A 20768-nucleotide genomic window follows, 5' to 3' on the forward strand; every position below is an offset into this window, starting at 1 on the left:
ACTCAGTCTCTCCTGGTACTTCCTCACACAAGTCTCCTTCCCAAGCTAACTTACTCTCACCACTCTCTTCACCCCAACATTCTGAAAATTAATAAAACAAAAATATATGACACTTCATCCAAGAAGCTAGAATGATTATTCAGTGTACTCCCAGGAGAAACAAGATACTTGCATGGAACAGTGACAGAAACATTTAAAAGAAAACTTGACATATGGTTCAGATCATTCTTAGATGAATAAGAATATTGATGATTATGTAATGCATTTGGCAGCTGAAAAGAAATGTTTTATAAGCCAAGCAAGATGTGTGGTGAGCACTGTTTTAGACTTTCCAATCTGCTTTCATCTCGTCTTAGGTACTTAGGTATTCCTCATCATTGTTGCTCTGCTCATCTTCCTTTTCTTACTTTTCCTCTAAGTGATTGTCCTCCTTAATGATGTAATTCCTCAGTATTTTCTACCACAGCTAATGGATATCATTTTATCAACCATGGCTTGAGTTTTGAGTACTGGACTTCTTGATTTATGTAATGGCTACATTCTTGAAGGTGTTTGTATAGATAAGAAACATATACATCAAATGATATAACAGATTAGGGGTTTCCATTATTATTAAGACAGTACTGAATATTATATCAGTGAAAAACTACCAGGAAATGTAACATAATTTAATATACATACTGTACAGTGAATTCTGTTAATAAAAACAGAAAATAACAAACTTTGAATCCTACTGTGAGTCTTCTCTTCATGTGAAATATACATTCTCAAAGGCATTTTCTTCCAAAATAATCTAGTGTTATTTAGGTTAAAAATCTACATCAGATTAACTACCTTCTTCATCATCAGTCTTGAGGGTTCCCAGGAAATTTTCAGCTCAACAAACATCAGCAAAAGCAGCCTTTTCATGTTGTGGCAATTGTAGCATTTCTTAAAATTCACAAACCATCCAGGACTTGCATGAAATGTCTTTGTTGCTCCTTCTTCTGTTGGCAAGTCATCATATATGTTCTGGTCATTTGCTTGTATCTTAATCATGCTGACAGAAAAATTTTCACGAGCTTGTATGTTAGCTCCATGTGCTCAACATTTGTTCTATTCTTTCCATAATCAAACTTCGGGAATAGGAGTCTTAGATACACTGATTATTGGTCCATTCTTAGCACTCTCATAGATCTCTGCACTATCACAAATCGTCCATAGAGTAGAATTCACTAAGTTCATGGTCACGTTTGATATCAGATATTCACACATCTCTCTCATAGTGTTTGAGCACATCCATTGTAACCTCAGTGGTAGTGGCCTTATGCTTCTTCAGCACCAGTTGTACAAGGGAAACTTACAAGACACTCTCTTTGTATATTGCAAGGGACAAAACATGTGCAGTATACAGTATACTGCATCATAAAATACTGTAGCACTCCATGACTGTAGACTTTATCCACACCATGCATATGTGCACTTCTCACACTGCACTTGCAACACAACAAGTTCTGTCAGCCTAGTGATGTTTGCATTATTCCATACTTAAACTTACATAAATTGACTGTACGTGTTAATCTGAATATGGTGTAAATCAAATGGCTGTAAATCGAGAGGTACTTTTTTTTTTATGTGTGGATGAGCACAGTGGCAGCCATGGGGTTCTTGCCAAGACCTGGTGTGATCCAATACAGTGGTGGTATGAAGAGGTGCAAAGCAGTATGCATGTGAAATAATGTGTCACCTAAGCATTGTCACCTGCACCCTGGCTGAGTTGTTTCATCTTACTGTGACTCTCGCTAAATGGGGAACTCCATAAGTGATATTGATGCATCACAAACTTTTAATAAATTTTACTTGTTTATTGCTTTAAGCTATAGAAAATGGCCATCAAGCATAAAGCTAATGATGCAAATTGTACTACCACAAGGATGGCAAGGAAAGTGATATCTTTAGAGAAAGAAACGGACTTTTTTGATTGCCTTGCTCATGGTGAAAGTGCAGTGCCCTTTGGGAAGCATTTGGTGTTGGTGAGTCAACACTGTGAACCACAAAAGAAAAATGAGGCAGCCTTTTGTGTGGCAGAGCTGGGTGGCTGCTTTGTAAAAGTACAGAGACCTAGCACAGAGCATTTGTGATGATCTAATCCCACCATTCTGTACACAGTTAAATCTTAATTCCTTTTCTGTACAGATTATTAAATTGTTTCTTTATGTTTTTGTAGAATAAACATGTTGTTTCTGAAATATGATGTGTTAATTTTCATATTTTGAAGTGGTCATTATAGGTCTCAAGGTATGTCTCTCGCAGTTCATTCCTTATGTACTCAGTAAGGTCAGTACTTTGTTAACCATGGTTTGGCCAACAACAGTAGGTTTTTTAGAAGCATAACCCTTGTGGTTGACAAGGAACCCCTTTACAGATTCGTTTTTCATCTTTTTGTATTCATATCTGAATTTTCTTCCTCTTACCATTAGTGAACTGAGACATTGCATATAAGCTATTACTCAATGAATGAATGTATGAAATATTCTGCATAAGACATAAAGTGATTATTTTATTAGTGTGGATTTTTTCTTTGTATGTATTTTTCAAGGATGGTTAGTATTAAAGGAAAAGAGAATGATTGTATGGCTAAGATTTTTATTACAGCTTTTACTGTAAGTTATTATCACAGTATTATTATTGAAATGGATTGGAATATATCTTGTGTCAGATGATTTATAGCAAGATAGAGATATGGTTTTTATTAAGATTAAAAGAGATTTCTTTTGTGAGCAATATCATCTCTGTCCTGGTAGTATGCTATTGAAGAAGCGGGATGCTTATCCTTACACTTCAGAGTGCTATGTACTTTGGCAGTTATTTAGTGGATTATATATATACATTTGAAGGATCAAGGGACAGAATAGTCCTCCCAACCTTGACCTATGTAGCTGAAACATGGACATGGGATGAGTCACAGAGGTCAAGAATCCAGTCTGTGGAAATAAGTTATTTGAGATGAGCATGTGATATGACTTCATGGAACGAGGAAAGTAATTAGTGGGGGTGCATGAGATATCTGATATGGCAGGGAATGCAAAAGGAATAGATTATGGAGTGGTAGAGTTGGTGAAACATAATACTGTAAGGTGGTTTGTGTGTGTGGAAAGAATACAAGATTGGAGGTTTTCAAGGGGAATGTATGATAGTATGATTGAATGGATTGGTATGAGAAGAGTGGAACTGTGTATGTGAGAGAGGCATGTAAGGACAGGAATAAGTGAAGACTTTTGCTATGGCCACCCCCTTGATGGGAGTTGCTGGAGGGAAAGGCATCAGAGATATAGATAGATAGACAGTAGGTTTCATGTAATGAATGGTTCTGAAAGAGATATGTCATCAACTTATGTATTGTTAAAAAGAAGTAACAGTTTCTTATTTCTTGAAAACCCATGTATTGTATCAGTTTAAGTCATACATACAGCATCTCCACTTAACCAGAGGTCTCACTTGGTGGACTTGGGTAGCTTCTTGAATGCTGCATGAGCCCCACAAAAGGGAATCCTGGGGCAGGAAGGTAAGGTAAAGTAAGGACATTTCCTGGATGTTTTTGAATTTGTTTGTATGATTTTGAACGTATAAGTAGTATCATCTTTAGTATTTACTCTCATGATGACTTTCCTTCCTCACAGTGACAACTTCTCTTCATTGTGTAGGGAGTTCAAGTGAGAAGTCTGTGCTCATAGAGGATAGGATGCATAACCTCTCCGTTACTGTCCCAAAGGTAATTGCAGCAAAAATTTTTATGATGGTTTAATGTACTCTCATTTGTTTATATCATATTCAAATAGATTACTGTTGTAATTTACCATTAGTCATGGAGAACACAATACCCTGGAACTGAGGCTGACTTGATGAGGACATATATTCCTAACTGGAACCAGGACTTGATGAGAACATATGTTCCTGACTGGAACCAGGACTTGATGAGAACGTATGTTCCTGACTGGAACCAGGACTTGATGAGAACATATGTTCCTGACTGGAACCAGGACTTGATGAGAACGTATGTTCCTGATAGGAACTAGGACTTGATGAGAACATATGTTCCTGACTGGAACCAGGACTTGATGAGAACATATGTTCCTGACTGGAACCAGGACTTGATGAGAACGTATGTTCCTGACTAGGAACCTAGGACTTGATGAGGAACATATGTTCCTGACTGGAACCAGGACTTGATGAGAACATATGTTCCTGATCTGGAACCAGGACTTGATGAGAACGTATGTTCCTGATAGGAACTAGGGACTTGATGAGAACATATGTTCCTGACTGGAACCAGGACTTGATGAGAACGTATGTTCCTGATAGGAACTAGGACTTGATGAGAACGTATGTTCCTGACTGGAACCAGGACTTGATGAGAACATATGTTCCTGACTGGAACCAGGACTTGATGAGAACGTATGTTCCTGACTGGAACTAGGACTTGATGAGAACATATGTTCCTGACTGGAACCAGGACTTGATGAGAACATATGTTCCTGATAGGAACTAGGACTTGATGAGAACATATGTTCCTGACTGGAACCAGGACTTGATGAGAACGTATGTTCCTGATAGGAACTAGGACTTGATGAGAACGTATGTTCCTGACTGGAACCAGGACTTGATGAGAACGTATGTTCCTGACTGGAACCAGGACTTGATGAGAACGTATGTTCCTGACTGGAACCAGGACTTGATGAGAACGTATGTTCCTGACTGGAACCAGGACTTGATGAGAACATATGTTCCTGACTGGAACTAGGACTTGATGAGAACGTATGTTCCTGACTGGAACTAGGACTTGATGAGAACATATGTTCCTGACTGGAACTAGGGTTTGATGAGGACTTATGTTCCTGACTGGAACCAGGACTTGATGAGAACATATGTTCCTGACTGGAACTAGGGTTTGATGAGGACTTATGTTCCTGATAGGAACTAGGACTTGATGAGAACATATGTTCCTGACTGAAACTAGGACTTGATGAGGACTTATGTTCCTGATAGGAACCAGGACTTGGTGAGGACTTATGTTCCTGACTGGAACCAGGACTTGATGAGAACATATGTTCCTGACTGAAACTAGGACTTGATGAGGACTTATGTTCCTGACTGGAACCAGGACTTGATGAGAACATATGTTCCTGACTGGAACCAGGACTTGATGAGAACATATGTTCCTGACTGGAACTAGGGTTTGATGAGAACGTATGTTCCTGACTGGAACTAGGGTTTGATGAGGACTTATGTTCCTGATAGGAACTAGGACTTGATGAGAACGTATGTTCCTGACTGGAACCAGGACTTGATGAGGACATATGTTCCTGATAGGAACCAGGACTTGGTGAGGACTTATGTTCCTGACTGGAACCAGGACTTGATGAGAACATATGTTCCTGACTGGAACTAGGGTTTGATGAGGACTTATGTTCCTGACTGGAACTAGGACTTGATGAGAACATATGTTCCTGACTGGAACTAGGACTTGGTGAGGACTTATGTTCCTGATAGGAACTAGGACTTGATGAGAACATATGTTCCTGACTGAAACTAGGACTTGGTGAGGACTTATGTTCCTGACTGGAACCAGGACTTGATGAGAACATATGTTCCTGACTGAAACTAGGACTTGATGAGGACTTATGTTCCTGACTGGAACCAGGACTTGATGAGAACATATGTTCCTGACTGGAACCAGGACTTGATGAGAACATATGTTCCTGACTGGAACTAGGGTTTGATGAGAACGTATGTTCCTGACTGGAACTAGGGTTTGATGAGGACTTATGTTCCTGATAGGAACTAGGACTTGGTGAGGACTTATGTTCCTGACTGGAACTAGGACTTGATGAGAACATATGTTCCTGACTGAAACTAGGGTTTGATGAGGACTTATGTTCCTGATAGGAACTAGGACTTGGTGAGGACTTATGTTCCTGACTGGAACTAGGACTTGATGAGAACATATGTTCCTGACTGAAACTAGGACTTGATGAGGACTTATGTTCCTGACTGGAACTAGGACTTGATGAGAACATATGTTCCTGACTGGAACTAGGACTTGATGAGAACATATGTTCCTGACTGAAACTAGGACTTGGTGAGGACTTATGTTCCTGACTGGAACTAGGACTTGATGAGAACATATGTTCCTGACTGAAACTAGGGTTTGATGAGGACTTATGTTCCTGATAGGAACTAGGACTTGGTGAGGACTTATGTTCCTGACTGGAACTAGGACTTGATGAGGACTTATGTTCCTGACTGGAACCAGTGCCTGTTAAGGACTTACATTCCTGACTGGTACTATGGCTTGATGATGGCCTATGTCCCTGAGTAGAACCAGGGCTTGGTGTGGACTTATATCCCTGGCTCAGACCTAGGCTTGTTGGGGGCTTAAGTCCCTAAGTAAAGCCTTTGGTATTCAGAAAAAAAAAGGACAGAATGTTCAACCTGTGTATGTCTGTATATTGTTCATTTGAAACAGAAATGGGGATGTGATAGAAAGGTATAAAATAATGATGGGAATGGTTAGACTAGTTAAGGAACTTAATAATAGATTTCTTCTTTGTTGGGTTACAGGAGGAAGGGGTATAGGGAGCCTAAGGGAGAGAATGAAGGATAAAATGAGGGAGTATGAGAGGAATATTGGCATTAAGTAGTGTATTAGGCTGAAGAATGAAGGGCACAGAGGAGATTTTGTAATTAGCCACTTTATTAGATTTTTGGAAATCATATTTGATTTGGATTGATAGTTAAGGATGAAAAGGGTACTGTATTATGGTGTGTAGGCCACTGGAAAGATTTTAGAAAAAAAAATCACAAAGATTGTATTTCAATGTCATTAATTGGGTAAGGTTTAATGGGAAACCTCATAGTTTGATTTCTTCCTCTGCCACTTAATCATGAAGTTAATTTTCCACCTTGGTGTTGAAGAACTGTAATTTCTCTTGCACTTTTAACTGTGTATCCTGGGCAGACATAGACATAGTTACACTAATTTCAGTCAAAAATTAACAGTGATTTCTGCAGCATGAATACAGTATTACATTTAGATTATATGTTTGGTTCCAACATTCTTAGCAATGTCCGCCCTAGAATTATGTAATTCCTCTTAGATGACTTATAAATCCAGCCCCTTCCTTTAGTGTATATCTTCCTGTACTTTTAATGCAGCAATAGTCACCGTAGAATTATATAACTCCTGTTAGATGGCTTGGAGAATTCTGATCCCTTCCTTCACTCTGTATCTTCCTGTACTTACATCTTAGCAATATCCGCCCTAAAATTGTATAATTTCTCCGAGATGGCTTGCATGATTCTGGCCCCTTTCTTTAGTGTATATCATCTTTTACTTTCACCTTAGAATTATTTAATTCCTATCAGATGACTTGAATAATTTCAGCCCCTTCCTTCAGTCTATATCTCTTTATGCTCTCTTCATATCCACTATAGAATTATATTTTTTTTTATTAGATCATGTGTCTTTTCTTTCTGCTTCACCTTTACATAGACTGGCATTCTGCCCACGAGCACACAGTCTCTCCTTGTCACACATAACACTTGTCAACAATTAACTCATACAGCTCATTCTTCTCAACTTTAGATTTACCTGTGGTGAATGCTGTGCATTAGCCCAGCCATTTGGCAAAATGGTAGGAGCAATAGATAGAAGTAGTAGGTAGGAACATTAGGTGGGAGCATTGGGTAGTAGTAGGTTGGAATATTAGTAGACACAGTAAGGAGAATCAGTGTGTTGGAATGTTGTGTAGGAGCCTCTGAAAACATTGTGTTAGAATTGCCCTCTGTCAGTGGGTTGTTGAGGGTGAGGTACAAAAGCCTATGAAGTGGCTCAAGGGTTCATCAGTTATGGAGACTTTTCCCATGGCCAACCCCTTGAGGGAGTACCCAAAAGGCAATGGGCTTCAGAGATATGGATAAATGGATAGATCATATGTAATTGCAGTCTCCTTCTTCAGTCTGTAATTACCTATGCTTTCAACCAAGCAATATCCATCACTTTTAGATTATATGATTCCTGTCTGATGACGTGTGATTCCAACCATTGCTTTCAGTCTGTAGTTACCTGTACTTTCTGTTAGCAATATACACCAGAGAATTATATAATTTTTGTCATATCACATGTAATTGCGCCTCCTTCAATTTATATTTACCTGCATTTTCATCTTTGAAATATCTGCCCTAGAACTATAGAATGCCTGTCATATCTAGCCCCTTCCTTCATTCCATATTTATTTGTACTTTTGTCTTTGCAGTATTCATCCCAGAATTATATAATTCCTGTCAGGTGACTTATATGATTCCGGTCCCTTTCTTTAGTTTAGGTCTACCTGTGTGTACTTTCATCTCAATGGTATCCATCCCAGAATTATGTAATTCCCATATGACTTGTATAATTCTAGCTCTTTTCCACAATCTGTATCTACCTTTACTTTCATATGTAACCTTTACTGCATTGTCAGTGGGAACACAGAAGTTTTGCACAACAGTTAATTTTATATTTTACTTTGACCACATATTTCTAAAAGTATCATTTAATTATTGTATTAGTTCTCAAAGATCTATGAAATTTTTTTGTCAGTGAGTAATATTTCAGGAGGTTGCATCACTTGATGCAGGTGAGATTGGTGACAGTGGATATCTGAGTCAAGCAACTGGAGACACTCACACAGTAACTCCCCAGCATGGTCCTCACTCTCCAACTTCCGCGTATTCCCTCTCAGAGATGGTTCCTCGACAGGCTCTTTTGTTGCCACAGTCCCCCAGAACTGGTAAGCACATACTTCCTCTTAACTCTATATGACAATCATACTGAAGAATTCCTTGTGTGTTTCAAAATGGGTGCTTATTACTCATGATGATGTTTCTTCACCATAAAATTTTTCCTTAGTGCTCAGATTTTTTTGTATTCTATCAACCATGGGTTTTGATGTTACTCAAAACATAGGCATACAAAACGTTATAGCTACTTGATGTCGGTATACTTTGTTCATAAAACTGTGTTCTTCCCTATGAACAGGTGTAGTTTTATTTATTTATTTATTTATTTATTTTGCTTTGTCGCTGTCTCCTGCATTTGCGAGGTAGCGCAAGGAAACAGATGAAAGAAATGGCCCAACCCACCCCCATGCACATGTATATACATACACGTCCACACACGCAAATATACATACCTATACATCTCAATGTACACATATATATACACACACAGACACATACATATATACCCATGCACACAATTCACACTGTCTGCCTTTATTCATTCCCATCGCCACCTCGCCACACATGGAATACCATCCCCCTCCCCCCTCATGTGTGCAAGGTAGCGCTAGAAAAAGACAACAAAGGCCCCATTCGTTCACACTCAGTCTCTAGCTGTCATGCAATAATGCCGGAAACCACAGCTCCCTTTCCACATCCATGCCTCGCACAACTTTCCATGGTTTACCCCAGACACTTCACATGCCCTGATTCAATCCACTGACAGCACGTCAACCCCGGTATACCACATCGATCCAATTCACTCTATTCCTTTCCCGCCTTTCACCCTCCTGCATGTTCAGGCCCCGATCACTCAAAATCTTTTTCACTCCATCTTTCCACCTCCAATTTGGTCTCCCACTTCTCCTCGCTCCCTCCACCTCCGACACATATATCCTCTTGGTCAATCTTTCCTCACTCATTCTCTCCATGTGCCCAAACCATTTCAAAACACCCTCTTCTGCTCTCTCAACCACGCTCTTTTTATTTCCACACATCTCTCTTACCCTTACATTACTTACTCGATCAAACCACCTCACACCACACATTGTCCTCAAACATCTCATTTCCAGCACATCCACCCTCCTGCACACAACTCTATCCATAGCCCACGCCTTGCAACCATACAACATTGTTGGAACCACTATTCCTTCAAACATACCCATTTTTGCTTTCCGAGATAATGTTCTCGACTTCCAAACATTCTTCAAAGCTCCCAGGATTTTCGCCCCCTCCCTCACCCTATGATTCACTTCCGCTTCCATGGTTCCATCCGCTGCCAGATCCACTCCCAGATATCTAAAACACTTTACTTCCTCCAGTTTTTTCTCCATTCAAACTTACCTCCCAATTGACTTGACCCTCAACCCTACTGTACCTAATAACCTTGCTCTTATTCACATTTACTCTTAACTTTTTTCTTTCACACACTTTACCAAACTCAGTCACCAGCTTCTGCAGTTTCTCACATGAATCAGCCACCAGCGCTGTATCATCAGCGAACAACAACTGACTCACTTCCCAAGCTCTCTCATCCACAACAGACTTCATACTTGCCCCTCTTTCCAAAACTCTTGCATTCACCTCCCTAACAACCCCATCCATAAACAAATTAAACAACCATGGAGACATCACACACCCCTGCCGCAAACCTACATTCACTGAGAACCAATCACTTTCCTTTCCTCCTACACATACACATGCCTTACATCCTCGATAAAAACTTTTCACTGCTTCTAACAACTTGCCTCCCACACCATATATTCTTAATACCTTCCACAAAGCATCTCTATCAACTCTATCATATGCCTTCTCCAGATCCATAAATGCTACATACAAATCCATTTGCTTTTCTAAGTATTTCTCTCATACATTCTTCAAAGCAAACACCTGATCCACACATCCTCTACCACTCTGAAACCACACTGCTCTTCCCCAATCTGATGTTCTGTACATGCCTTCACCCTCTCAATCAATACCCTCCCATATAATTTACCAGGAATACTCAACAAACTTATACCTCTGTAATTTGAGCACTCACTCTTATCCCCTTTGCCTTTGTACAATGGCACTATGCACGCATTCCACCAATCCTCAGGCACCTCACCATGAGTCATACATACATTAAATAACCTTACCAACCAGTCAACAATACAGTCACCCCCTTTTTTAATAGATTCCACTGCAATACCATCCAAACCTGCTGCCTTGCCGGCTTTCATCTTCCGCAAAGCTTTTACTACCTCTTCTCTGTTTACCAAATCATTTTCCCTAACCCTCTCACTTTGCACACCACCTCGACCAAAACACCCTATATCTGCCACTGTGTCATCAAACACATTCAACAAACCTTCAAAATACTCACTCCATCTCCTTCTCACATCACCACTACTTGTTATCACCTCCCCATTAGCCCCCTTCACTGAAGTTCCCATTTGCTCCCTTGTCTTACGCACTTTATTTACCTCCTTCCAAAACATCTTTTTATTCTCCATGAAATTTAATGATACTCTCTCACCCCAACTCTCATTTGCCCTCTTTTTCACCTCTTGCACCTTTCTCTTGACCTGTCTCTTTCTTTTATACCTCTCCCACTCAATTGCATTTTTTCCCTGCAAAAATCGTCCAAATGCCTCTCTCTTCTCTTTCACTAATAATCTTACTTCTTCATCTCACCACTCACTACCCTTTGGGGACATATATTCCTCGACACTTTTTGGTAGACAGAAGTGATACCTGGCAACCCAGGCGGTGTAAACATATAGTGAATAGTATTTTTTCATGAATGAACGAGCATACCATCATTTAGAGTTGTAAAAAATGTGATGAATGGCTGAAAAAAAAAAGGTCCCTTGTAATACTTTATATCTGGTTAAAGCAGATATACTATAACCATTGTACAAATTACTATGAAGGTATATTTTGTATGCCGATGGAAAATTTAATATCATTACAAAAGGTAATGGATTTATTGTAAATAACCAAAAAAGATTGAGTTTGCTGTCATTATACAGTAGGTACCATAGTTATGGAGCTGATTTGATGGAGGGAAAATATGTGTCTGAACCATGGTATATGTTCTATGGAAATGCAGAAGGATTCATTAATAAACAACTGAAACCATATTCATCGTATGTAAGGTTTGATATTTCTATAGTTTGCCATACAGCTAAGACAGCACACACACACACACACACACACACACACACACACACACACACACACACACACACAGCACTGATATCATAACTGCACCGGAATCCCCACACTGATGGAACAGCTACTTTGATATCTTCACTCTTATACTATCCTAAATCAGCATCTCCACAGCCACTATGTATGGGATATGCCTAGATGATCTCGATTATGATTCCTACAGATTCTGGGCAGAACAGTCCTTTCAGAAAACAGGCTAGCTTCCTTCTCATATAAAAGAAGTATATAGGGAAATATGAGTAAATACTTTTCTTTTCTTTTAAACTATTCGCCATTTCCCGCATTAGCGAGGTAGCGTTAAGAACAGAGGACTGGGCCTTTTTTGGAATATCCTCACCTGGCCCCCTCTGTTCCTTCTTTTGGAAAATAAAAAAAAAAAACGAGAGGGGAGGATTTCCAGCCCCCCGCTCCCTCCCCTTTTAGTCGCCTTCTACGACATGCAGGGAATACGTGGGAAGCATTCTTAATCCCCTATCCCCAGGGATATGTGGAAAAGTTGCATCATCCATAAATAAAAGTAAAAGTGTAACATTTTCCATCACAGTCGCTGCAATTAATTAGCGACTTGTAATTTCATATTAATGAAAATATTTTTGCTAAACTGTTTTACTGTTTATCCCTGGGGTTAAGGGAGAAAGAATACCTCCCACTTATTCCCCATGTTTCTTAGAAAGTGACTAAAGGGGGCTGGAATACCCTTCCTTTCTTGTTTTTCAGTTTCTAAAAGTGGAAACAGAAGTCAAACAGGGAGTGCTCATCCTCCTCGAAGGCACTGATTGGGGTGTCTGAATATGTGTGGATGTAACCAAGATGAGAAGAAAAGAGAGATAGGTAGTATCTTTGTGGAAAGAAACCTGGATGTTTTGACTCAGTGAAATGAAGCTTAAGGGTAAAGGGGAAGAATGGTTTGGAAAATTCTTGGGAGTAAAGTCGGGTTGGTGAGAGGACAAGAGCTAAGGAAGGAGTACCACTACTCCTGAAGCATGAGTTGTGGGAATGTGTGAGAGGATGTAAGAAAGTAGATCTTAGATTGGTGTGGGTAAAACAGAAAGTGGATAGAGAATGATGGGTGATTATTGGTGCTTATGTACCTGGTCATGAGAAGATAGATCATGAGAAGCAAGTGTTTTGGGAGCAGCTGAGTGAGTGTGTCAGTAGCTTTGGTGGACGGGTCCAGATATTAGTGATGGGTGATTTAATTGCAGAAGTAAGTAATGTGGCAGTTGAGGGTATAATTGGTGTACATAGGGTATTCAGTATTGTGAATGGAAATGGTGAAGAGCTTGTGGATTTGTGTGCTGAAAAATGAGTGGTGATTGGGAATACCTAGTTTAAAAAGAGAGATATACATAAGTATACGTATGTGAATAGGAGAGATGGTCAAAGGGCATTATTAGATTACACATTAATTGATAGGCATGTAAAAGAGAGACTTTTGGATGTTATGTACTGAGATGGTTAGCTGGTAGCATGTCTGATCACTATATTGTGTAGGTGAAGGTGAAGATTTGTAGAGGTTTTCAGAAAAGTAGAGAAAACATTTGGGAGAGGAGAGTTATGAGAGTAAGTGAGCTTGTGAGGAAATACTGGGAGAGATTGAGTGTAGAATGGCAGAAGGTGGGAGCAAATGACGTGAGGGGAGTGGGTGAGGAATGGAATGTATTTAGGGAAGCAGTGATGGCCTGTGCAAAAGATGCATGTTGCGTGAGAAAGGTAGGAGGTGGTCAGATTGCGAAGGGTAGTAAGTAGTGGGATGAAGAAGTGAAGTTGTTAGTGAAAAAAGAGAGGTGTTTGGACGATACTTATGAGGAAGGGGTGCAAATGACTGGGAGATGTATAAAAGGAAATGGTAGGAGGTCAAGAGGAAGGTGCAGGGGTTGAAAAAGAGGGCAAATGAGAGCTGGGATGAGAGAGTATCATTAAACTTTAGGGAGAATATAAAGATGTTCTGGAAGGAGGTAAATAACGTCAGCGGATGGAACCATGGAAGCGGAAGTGGATCATAGGGTAGGGGAGGGGGCGAAAATTTTGGGAGCCTTGAAAAATGTGTGGAAGTCGAGAACATTATCTCGGAAAGCAAAAATGGGTATGTTTGAGGGAATAGTGGTTCCAACAATGCTGTATGGTTGCGAGGCGTGGGCTATGGATAGAGATGTGCGCAGGAGGATGGATGTGCTGGAAATGAGATGTTTGAGGACAATGTGTGGTGTGAGGTGGTTTGAGCGAGTAAGTAACGTAAGGGTAAGAGAGATGTGTGGAAATAAAAAGAGCGTGGTTGAGAGAGCAGAAGAGGGTGTTTTGAAATGGTTTGGGCACATGGAGAGAATGAGTGAGGAGAGATTGACCAAGAGGATATATGTGTCGGAGGTGGAGGGAACGAGGAGAAGAGGGAGACCAAATTGGAGGTGGAGAGATGGAGTGAAAAAGATTTTGTGTGATCGGGGCCTGAACATGCAGGAGGGTGAAAGGAGGGCAAGAAATAGAGTGAATTGGAGTCATGTGGTATACAGGGGTTGACGTGCTGTCAGTGGATTGAAGCAAGGCATGTGAAGCGTCCGGGGTAAACCATGGAAAGCTGTGTAGGTATGTATATTTGCGTGTGTGGACGTGTGTATGTACATGTGTATGGGGGGGGGGGGTTGGGCCATTTCTTTCGTCTGTTTCCTTGCGCTACCTCGCAAACGCGGGAGACAGCGACAAAGTATAAAAAAAAAAAAAAAAAAAAAAAAAAAAAAAAAAAAAAAAGACGAGAACAAATGGGAATATTGGTGAAGGGAAGAGGAGGAAGTGATAACAGGTAGTGATGAAGTGAGAAAGAGATGGAGTTAGTATTTTGAAGCTTTGTTGAATGTTTTTGATGATAGAGTGGCAGATGTAGGGTATTTTAGTTGAGGTGGTGTGCGAAGTGAGAGGGTCAGGGAGAATGGTTTGGTGAAGAGAGAACAGGTAGTGAAAGCTTTGCAGAACATGAAATCCTGCAACGAGGTGGGTTTGGATGGTATTGCAGTTGAATTTATTAAGAAAGGAGTTGACTGCGTTGTTGATTGGTTGGTAAGAGTATTCATTGTATGTATGGATCATGGTGAAGTGCCTGAGGATTGACAGAATGAATACATAGTGCTATTGTACAAAGGCAAAGTAGATAAAGGTGGGTGTTCAAACTACAGAGGCATAGGTTTGTTGAGTATTCCTGGGAAATTTTATTGTAGGGTGTTGATTGAGAGGGAAAAGGCATGTACAGAGCATAAGACTGGGGAGGAGCAGTGTGGTTTCAGAAGTGGTGCAGGATGTATGGATCAGGTGTTTGCTTTAAAGAATGTGTCAGAAATTCTTAGAAAAACAGATGTATTTGTATGTAGCATTTATGGGTCTGGAGAAGGCATATGATAGGGTTGACAGAGATGCTTTGTGGAAGGTCTTAAGAGTATATGGTGTGGGAGGTAAGCTGCTAGAGGCAGTGAAAAGTTTTTATCAAGGATGAAAGGCATGTGTATGAGTCGGAAGAGAGGAGAGTGATTGGTTTGCATTGAAGGTCAGTCTGCGGCAGGGGCATGTGATATCCCCATGGTTGTTTAATTTGTTTATGGAAGGGGTGGTTAGGGAGGTGAATGCATGAGCTTTGGAGAGAGGGGCAAGAATGCTGTCTGTTGGGGATGAGAGGGCCTGAGAAGTGAGTCAGTTGTTGTTTGCCAATGATACAGCACTGGTGGCTGATTTTAGTGAGAAACTGTAGAAGTTAGTGACTGGGTTTGCAAAAGCGTGTGAAAGGAGAAAGTTGAGAGTAAATGTGAATAAGAGTAAGGTTATAAAATTCAGCAGGGTTGAGGGACAAGTTAGTTGGGATGTAAGTATGATTGAAGAAAAATTAGAGGAAGTGAAGTGTTTTAGATAACTGGGAGTGGACTTAGAAGTGAATGGGTCCAAGGAAGCGGAAGTGAGTCAGGGCGGGGAAGGGGGCAAAGGTTCTGGGAGCGGTGAAGAATGTGTGGAAGGACAGAATGTTATCGTAGAGAGCAAAAATGGGTATGTTTGAAGGAATAGTAGTTCTGACAATATTATATATTTGTGGAAAAAACTTATAATTGAAGAAAAACAAAAAAGAACAATATTGAACAAGGCAGGAATATAGAAAGTCCATCACAAAGTAGATTAAGGCCAAGTGAGACCGTTATTGTCTGGATGTGGAGCTGAAGTCAGGTTGGGCTCATCTGATTCTCTCTGACCTTCATAACCAAGGACCTCTTTCCTGATGTCCAGAAATGGCAGACTTGGTAGCTTGTGGTGGGTTAATGACATAGCCCATCCATCCTAAAACAGCATTAGGTCTATGTCCTATTGGTGGGCCATGAAAGAGCTGTATGGCAGTGGTTATGTTGGTCTGGATGTTGATGACAGGTGCTCTCTCTCTAATGTGAATGGTTTCTAATATCTGTAGTCTCCTCTGATCACTGCAATTAGTAATGATTTTGGTGTTACTATTATCTCCCTCATTAGTCTCATTTCATGCTTCTGTTCATGAAGTTTGATTCCACCTTCTTGTAAGTGGAGTGAGAGGCGGTAGCTTAGGAAGCAGGTTTTATGGCCAGTGTAGTTTATATGGTGGGGCTGACAGTCTCCCAACATTGCATCAGTACTCATATACCGCATAGATACAGTTCAAACTTCCAGAGCAACGTACCATGTTGTTATTCATTATGAGCAAACTTTTTTTTGGATTGTTGTACTGCATTATCAGACTGATATCCTTGTCTTTGTAGTTTCTGGCCTCAATATCTTGCACAACCTTCCTCTCCTTTTGATATGTTGTCGAAAATGTGTTCCTGTAGTAAACTTTGGTGCTGTCATGTTGAGGTTGTCTGTCTGCTATGAGATGTTGCTCTAGCATATTGTTCATAACTATCAAACTCAGTATTTGAATGTCTGTTGTTAATTAACATTTGCCAGACATGTCAAAGTTCTTGGTGTAGAAGTTGCCAGGTTGAGCACACCTTAATCGCTTTCCTCACATATGCACAAATGATACTTCTCTTGCAATTTTGAGTGCTGTTTTAGGACAATGTCACTTGTCATTCACCCGCCACAAGCAACCAAGTTCGCCATTTGTGGAAAGCAGGGTCGCAGTCCTGGGTTACAAAGGTCAGAGAGAATCACACAAGCCCAACCTGACCTCAGGTCCACATTCAAGCAATAACAGTCTCGCTTGGTGATGCTTAAGTGTATTTAGTGATGGACTTTCAATATTCCTACCCCCTTTTAGATTATTTTTCTGTGCTTTTCCTCAACTGTTAAGTTTTTCTATATTTCTGTTTTCATATGTTATACTTAGAATGTAACTCATACTACCATTCATGATTCTGTTAATCTGTGTTGCTTTTACTGTTTTCCCTTACTTTCAGGCACTATGTGCTGTGTTTTTTATATTTACTTTGCATTTTACATACCATATCCAAGTTTTGTTACTTGGTTTTTTCTCTTTTTGTAGATTCCTGATGATACCTCTGTGAAGGTGAAGCTTAATTGAAATAAATGGGTAACTATGGACAGCTGGTGTTTGCGCACCCACCTAATGATAGAAAAATACTGAGAAAATTAGAGAACATTAGAAAGAAGATTAATGACTCTAAATATGCTGTTGTATTCAATTTTATGGGGATAGGGGAGAAAGAATACTTCCCACGCATTCCTCACGTGTTGTAGAAGGCGACTAAAGGGGATGGGAGTGGGGGGCTGGAAACCCTCCCCTCCTTGTATTTTAACTTTCTAAAAGGGGAAACAGAAGAAGGAGTCACGTTGGGAGTGCTCATCCTCCTCGAAGGCTCATATTGGGGTGTCTAAATGTGTGTGGATGTAACCAAGATGAGAAAAAAGAGAGATAGGTAATATGGTTGAGGAAAGGAACCTGGATGTTTTGGCTCTGAGAGAAATGCAGCTCTAGGGTAAAGGGGAAAAATGGTTTCGGAATGTCTTGGGAGTAAAGTCAGAGGTTAGTGAGAGGACAAGAGCAAGGGAAGGAGTAGCACTACTCCTGAAACAGGAGTGGTGGGAGTATGTGATAGAGTGTAAGAAAGTAAACTCTAGATTGATATGGGTTAAACTGAAAGTGGATGGAGAGAGATGGATGATAATTGGTGGATATGCACCTGGGCATGAGAAGAAAGATCATGAGAGGCAAGTGTTTTGGGAGCAGCTGAATGAGTGTGTTAGTGGTTTTGATGCACAAGACCGGGTTATAGTGATGGGTGATTTGAATGTAAAGGTGAGTAATGTGGCAGTTGAGGGAATAATTGGTATACATGGGGTGTTCAGTGTTGTAAATGGAAATGGTGAAGGGCTTCTAGATTTATGTGCTGAAAAAGGACTGGTGATTGGGAATACCTGGTTTAAAAAGTGAGATATACATAAGTATACATATGTAAGTAGGAGAGATGGCCAGAGAGCATTATTGGATTACGTGTTAATTGATAGGTGCGCGAAAGAGAGACTTTTGGATGTTAATGTGCTGAGAGGTGCAAGTGGAGGGATGTCTGATCATTATCTTGTGGAGGCGTCATTATCTTGTGGAGGCGAAGGTGAAGATTTGTAGGGGTTTTCAGAAAAGAAGAGAGAATGTTGGGGTGAAGAGAGTGGTGAGAGTAAGTGAGCTTGGGAAGGAGACTTGTGTGAGGAAGTACCAGGAGAGACTGAGTACAGAATGGAAAAAGGTGAGAACAAAGGAGGAAAGGGGAGTGGGGGAGGAATGGGATGTATTTAGGGAAGCAGTGATGGCTTGCGCAAAAGCTGCTTGTGGCATGAGAAGCGTGGGAGGTGGGTTGATTAGAAAGGGTAGTGAGTGGTGGGATGAAGAAGTAAGATTATTAGTGAAAGAGAAGAAAGAGGCATTTTGGACGATTTTTGCAGGGAAAAAAAGCAAATGAGTGGGAGATGTATAAAAGAAAAAGGCAGGAGGTCAAGAGAAAGGTGCAAGAGGAGAAAAAGAGGGCAAATGAGAGTTGGGGTGAGAGAGTATCATTAAATTTTAGGGAAAATAAAAAGATGTTTTGGAACGAGGTAAATAAAGTGCGTAAGAAAAGGGAGCAAATGGGAACTTCAGTGAAGGGGGCAAATGGGGAGGTGATAACAAGTAGTGGTAATGTGAGAAGGAGATGGAGTGAGTATTTTGAAGGTTTGTTGAATGTGTTTGATGATAGAGTGGTAGATATAGGGTGTTTTGGTCGAGGTGGTGTGCAAAGTGAGAGGGTTAGGGAAATTGATTTGGTAAACAGAGAAGAGGTAGTAAAAGCTTTGCGGAAGATGAAAGCCGGCAAGGCAGCAGGTTTGGATGGTATTGCACTGGAATTTATTAAAAACGGGGGTGACTGTATTGTTGACTGGTTGACAAGGTTACTTAATGTATGTATGATTCATGGTGAGGAGCCTGAGGATTGGTGGAATGCTTGCATAGTGCCATTGTACAAAGGCAAAGGGGATAAGAGTGAGTGCTCAAATTACAGAGGTATAAGTTTGTTGAGTATTCCTGGTAAATTATGTGGGAGGGTATTGATTGAGAGGGTGAAGGCATGTACAGAGCATCAGATTGGGGAAGAGCAGTGTGGTTTCAGAAGTGGTAGAGGATGTGTGGATCAGGTGTTTGCTTTGAAGAATGTATGTGAGAAATACATAGAAAAGCAAATGGATTTGTATGTAGCATTTATGGATCTGGAGAAGGCATATGATAAGAGTTGATAGAGATGATCTGTGGAAAGTATTAACAATATATGGTGTGAGAGGCAACTTGTTAGAAGCAGTGAAAAGTTTTTATCGAGGATGTAATGCATGTGTATGTGTAGGAAGAGAGGAAAGTGATTGGTTCTCAGTGAATGTAGGTTTGCGGCAGGGGTATGTGATGTCTCCATGGTTGTTTAATTTGTTTATAGATGGGGTTGTTAGGGAGGTGAATGCAAGAGTTTTGGAAAGAGGGGCAAGTATGCAGTCTGTTGTGGATGAGAGAGCTTGGGAAGTGAGTCAGTTGTTTGCTGATGATACAGCGCTGGTGGCTGATTCATGTGAGAAACTGCAGAAGCTGGTGACTGAGTTTGGTAAAGTGTGTGAAAGAAGAAAGTTGAGAGTAAATGTGAATAAGAGCAAGGTTATTAGGTACAGGAGGGTTGAGGGTCAAGTCAATTGGGAGGTAAGTTTGAATGGAAAAAACCTGGAGGAAGTAAAGTGTTTTAGATATCTAGGGGTGGATCTGGCAGCGGAAGTGAATCATAGGGTGGGGGAGGGGGTGAAAATTCTGGGAGCCTTGAAGAATGTTTGGGAGTCGAGAACATTATCTCGGAAAGCAAAAATGGGTACGTTTGAAGGAATAGTGGTTCCAACAATGTTGTATGGTTGCGAGGCATGGGCGATGGATAGAGTTGTGTGCAGGAGGATGGATGTGCTGGAAATGAGATGTTTGAGGACAATGTGTGGTGTGAGGTGGTTTGATCGAGTGAGTAACGTAAGGGTAAGAGAGAGGTGTGGAAATAAAAAGAGCGTGGTTGAGAGAGCAGAAGAGGGTGTTTTGAAGTGGTTTGGGCACATGGAGAGGATGAGTGAGGAAAGATTGACCAAGAGGATATATGTGTCGGAGGTGGAGGGAACAAGGAGAAGAGGGAGACCAAATTGGAGGTGGAAAGATGGAGTGAAAAAGATTTTGTGTGATCGGGGCCTGAACATGCAGGAGGGTGAAAGGAGGGCAAGGAATAGAGTGAATTGGAGCGATGTGGTATACC

The 20768-nt window shown here is 40.6% G+C and overlaps 1 protein-coding gene across 5 annotated transcripts in view; it reads left to right on the top strand.

Annotated features, from left to right (window-relative positions):
• Positions 1–20768, top strand: part of Rich (Guanine nucleotide exchange factor subunit Rich) — a 349449-nt gene that overhangs the window by 301600 nt on the left and 27081 nt on the right. For 2 of the 5 annotated variants that reach the window (XM_071672678.1, XM_071672681.1), the window contains 2 exons: positions 3660–3751; positions 8636–8810. In XM_071672678.1, the coding sequence (XP_071528779.1) occupies positions 3660–3751; positions 8636–8810 (267 nt within the window). Of the gene's footprint in view, positions 1–3659; positions 3752–8635; positions 8811–17497; positions 19542–20768 lie in introns of those variants that run through there. The other 3 variants (XM_071672679.1, XM_071672683.1, XM_071672682.1) reach the window with 2 other exon arrangements.

Source organism: Panulirus ornatus, chromosome 17 (assembly GCF_036320965.1).
Source record: "Panulirus ornatus isolate Po-2019 chromosome 17, ASM3632096v1, whole genome shotgun sequence".
Classification (NCBI taxonomy): Eukaryota; Metazoa; Arthropoda; class Malacostraca; order Decapoda; family Palinuridae; genus Panulirus; species Panulirus ornatus.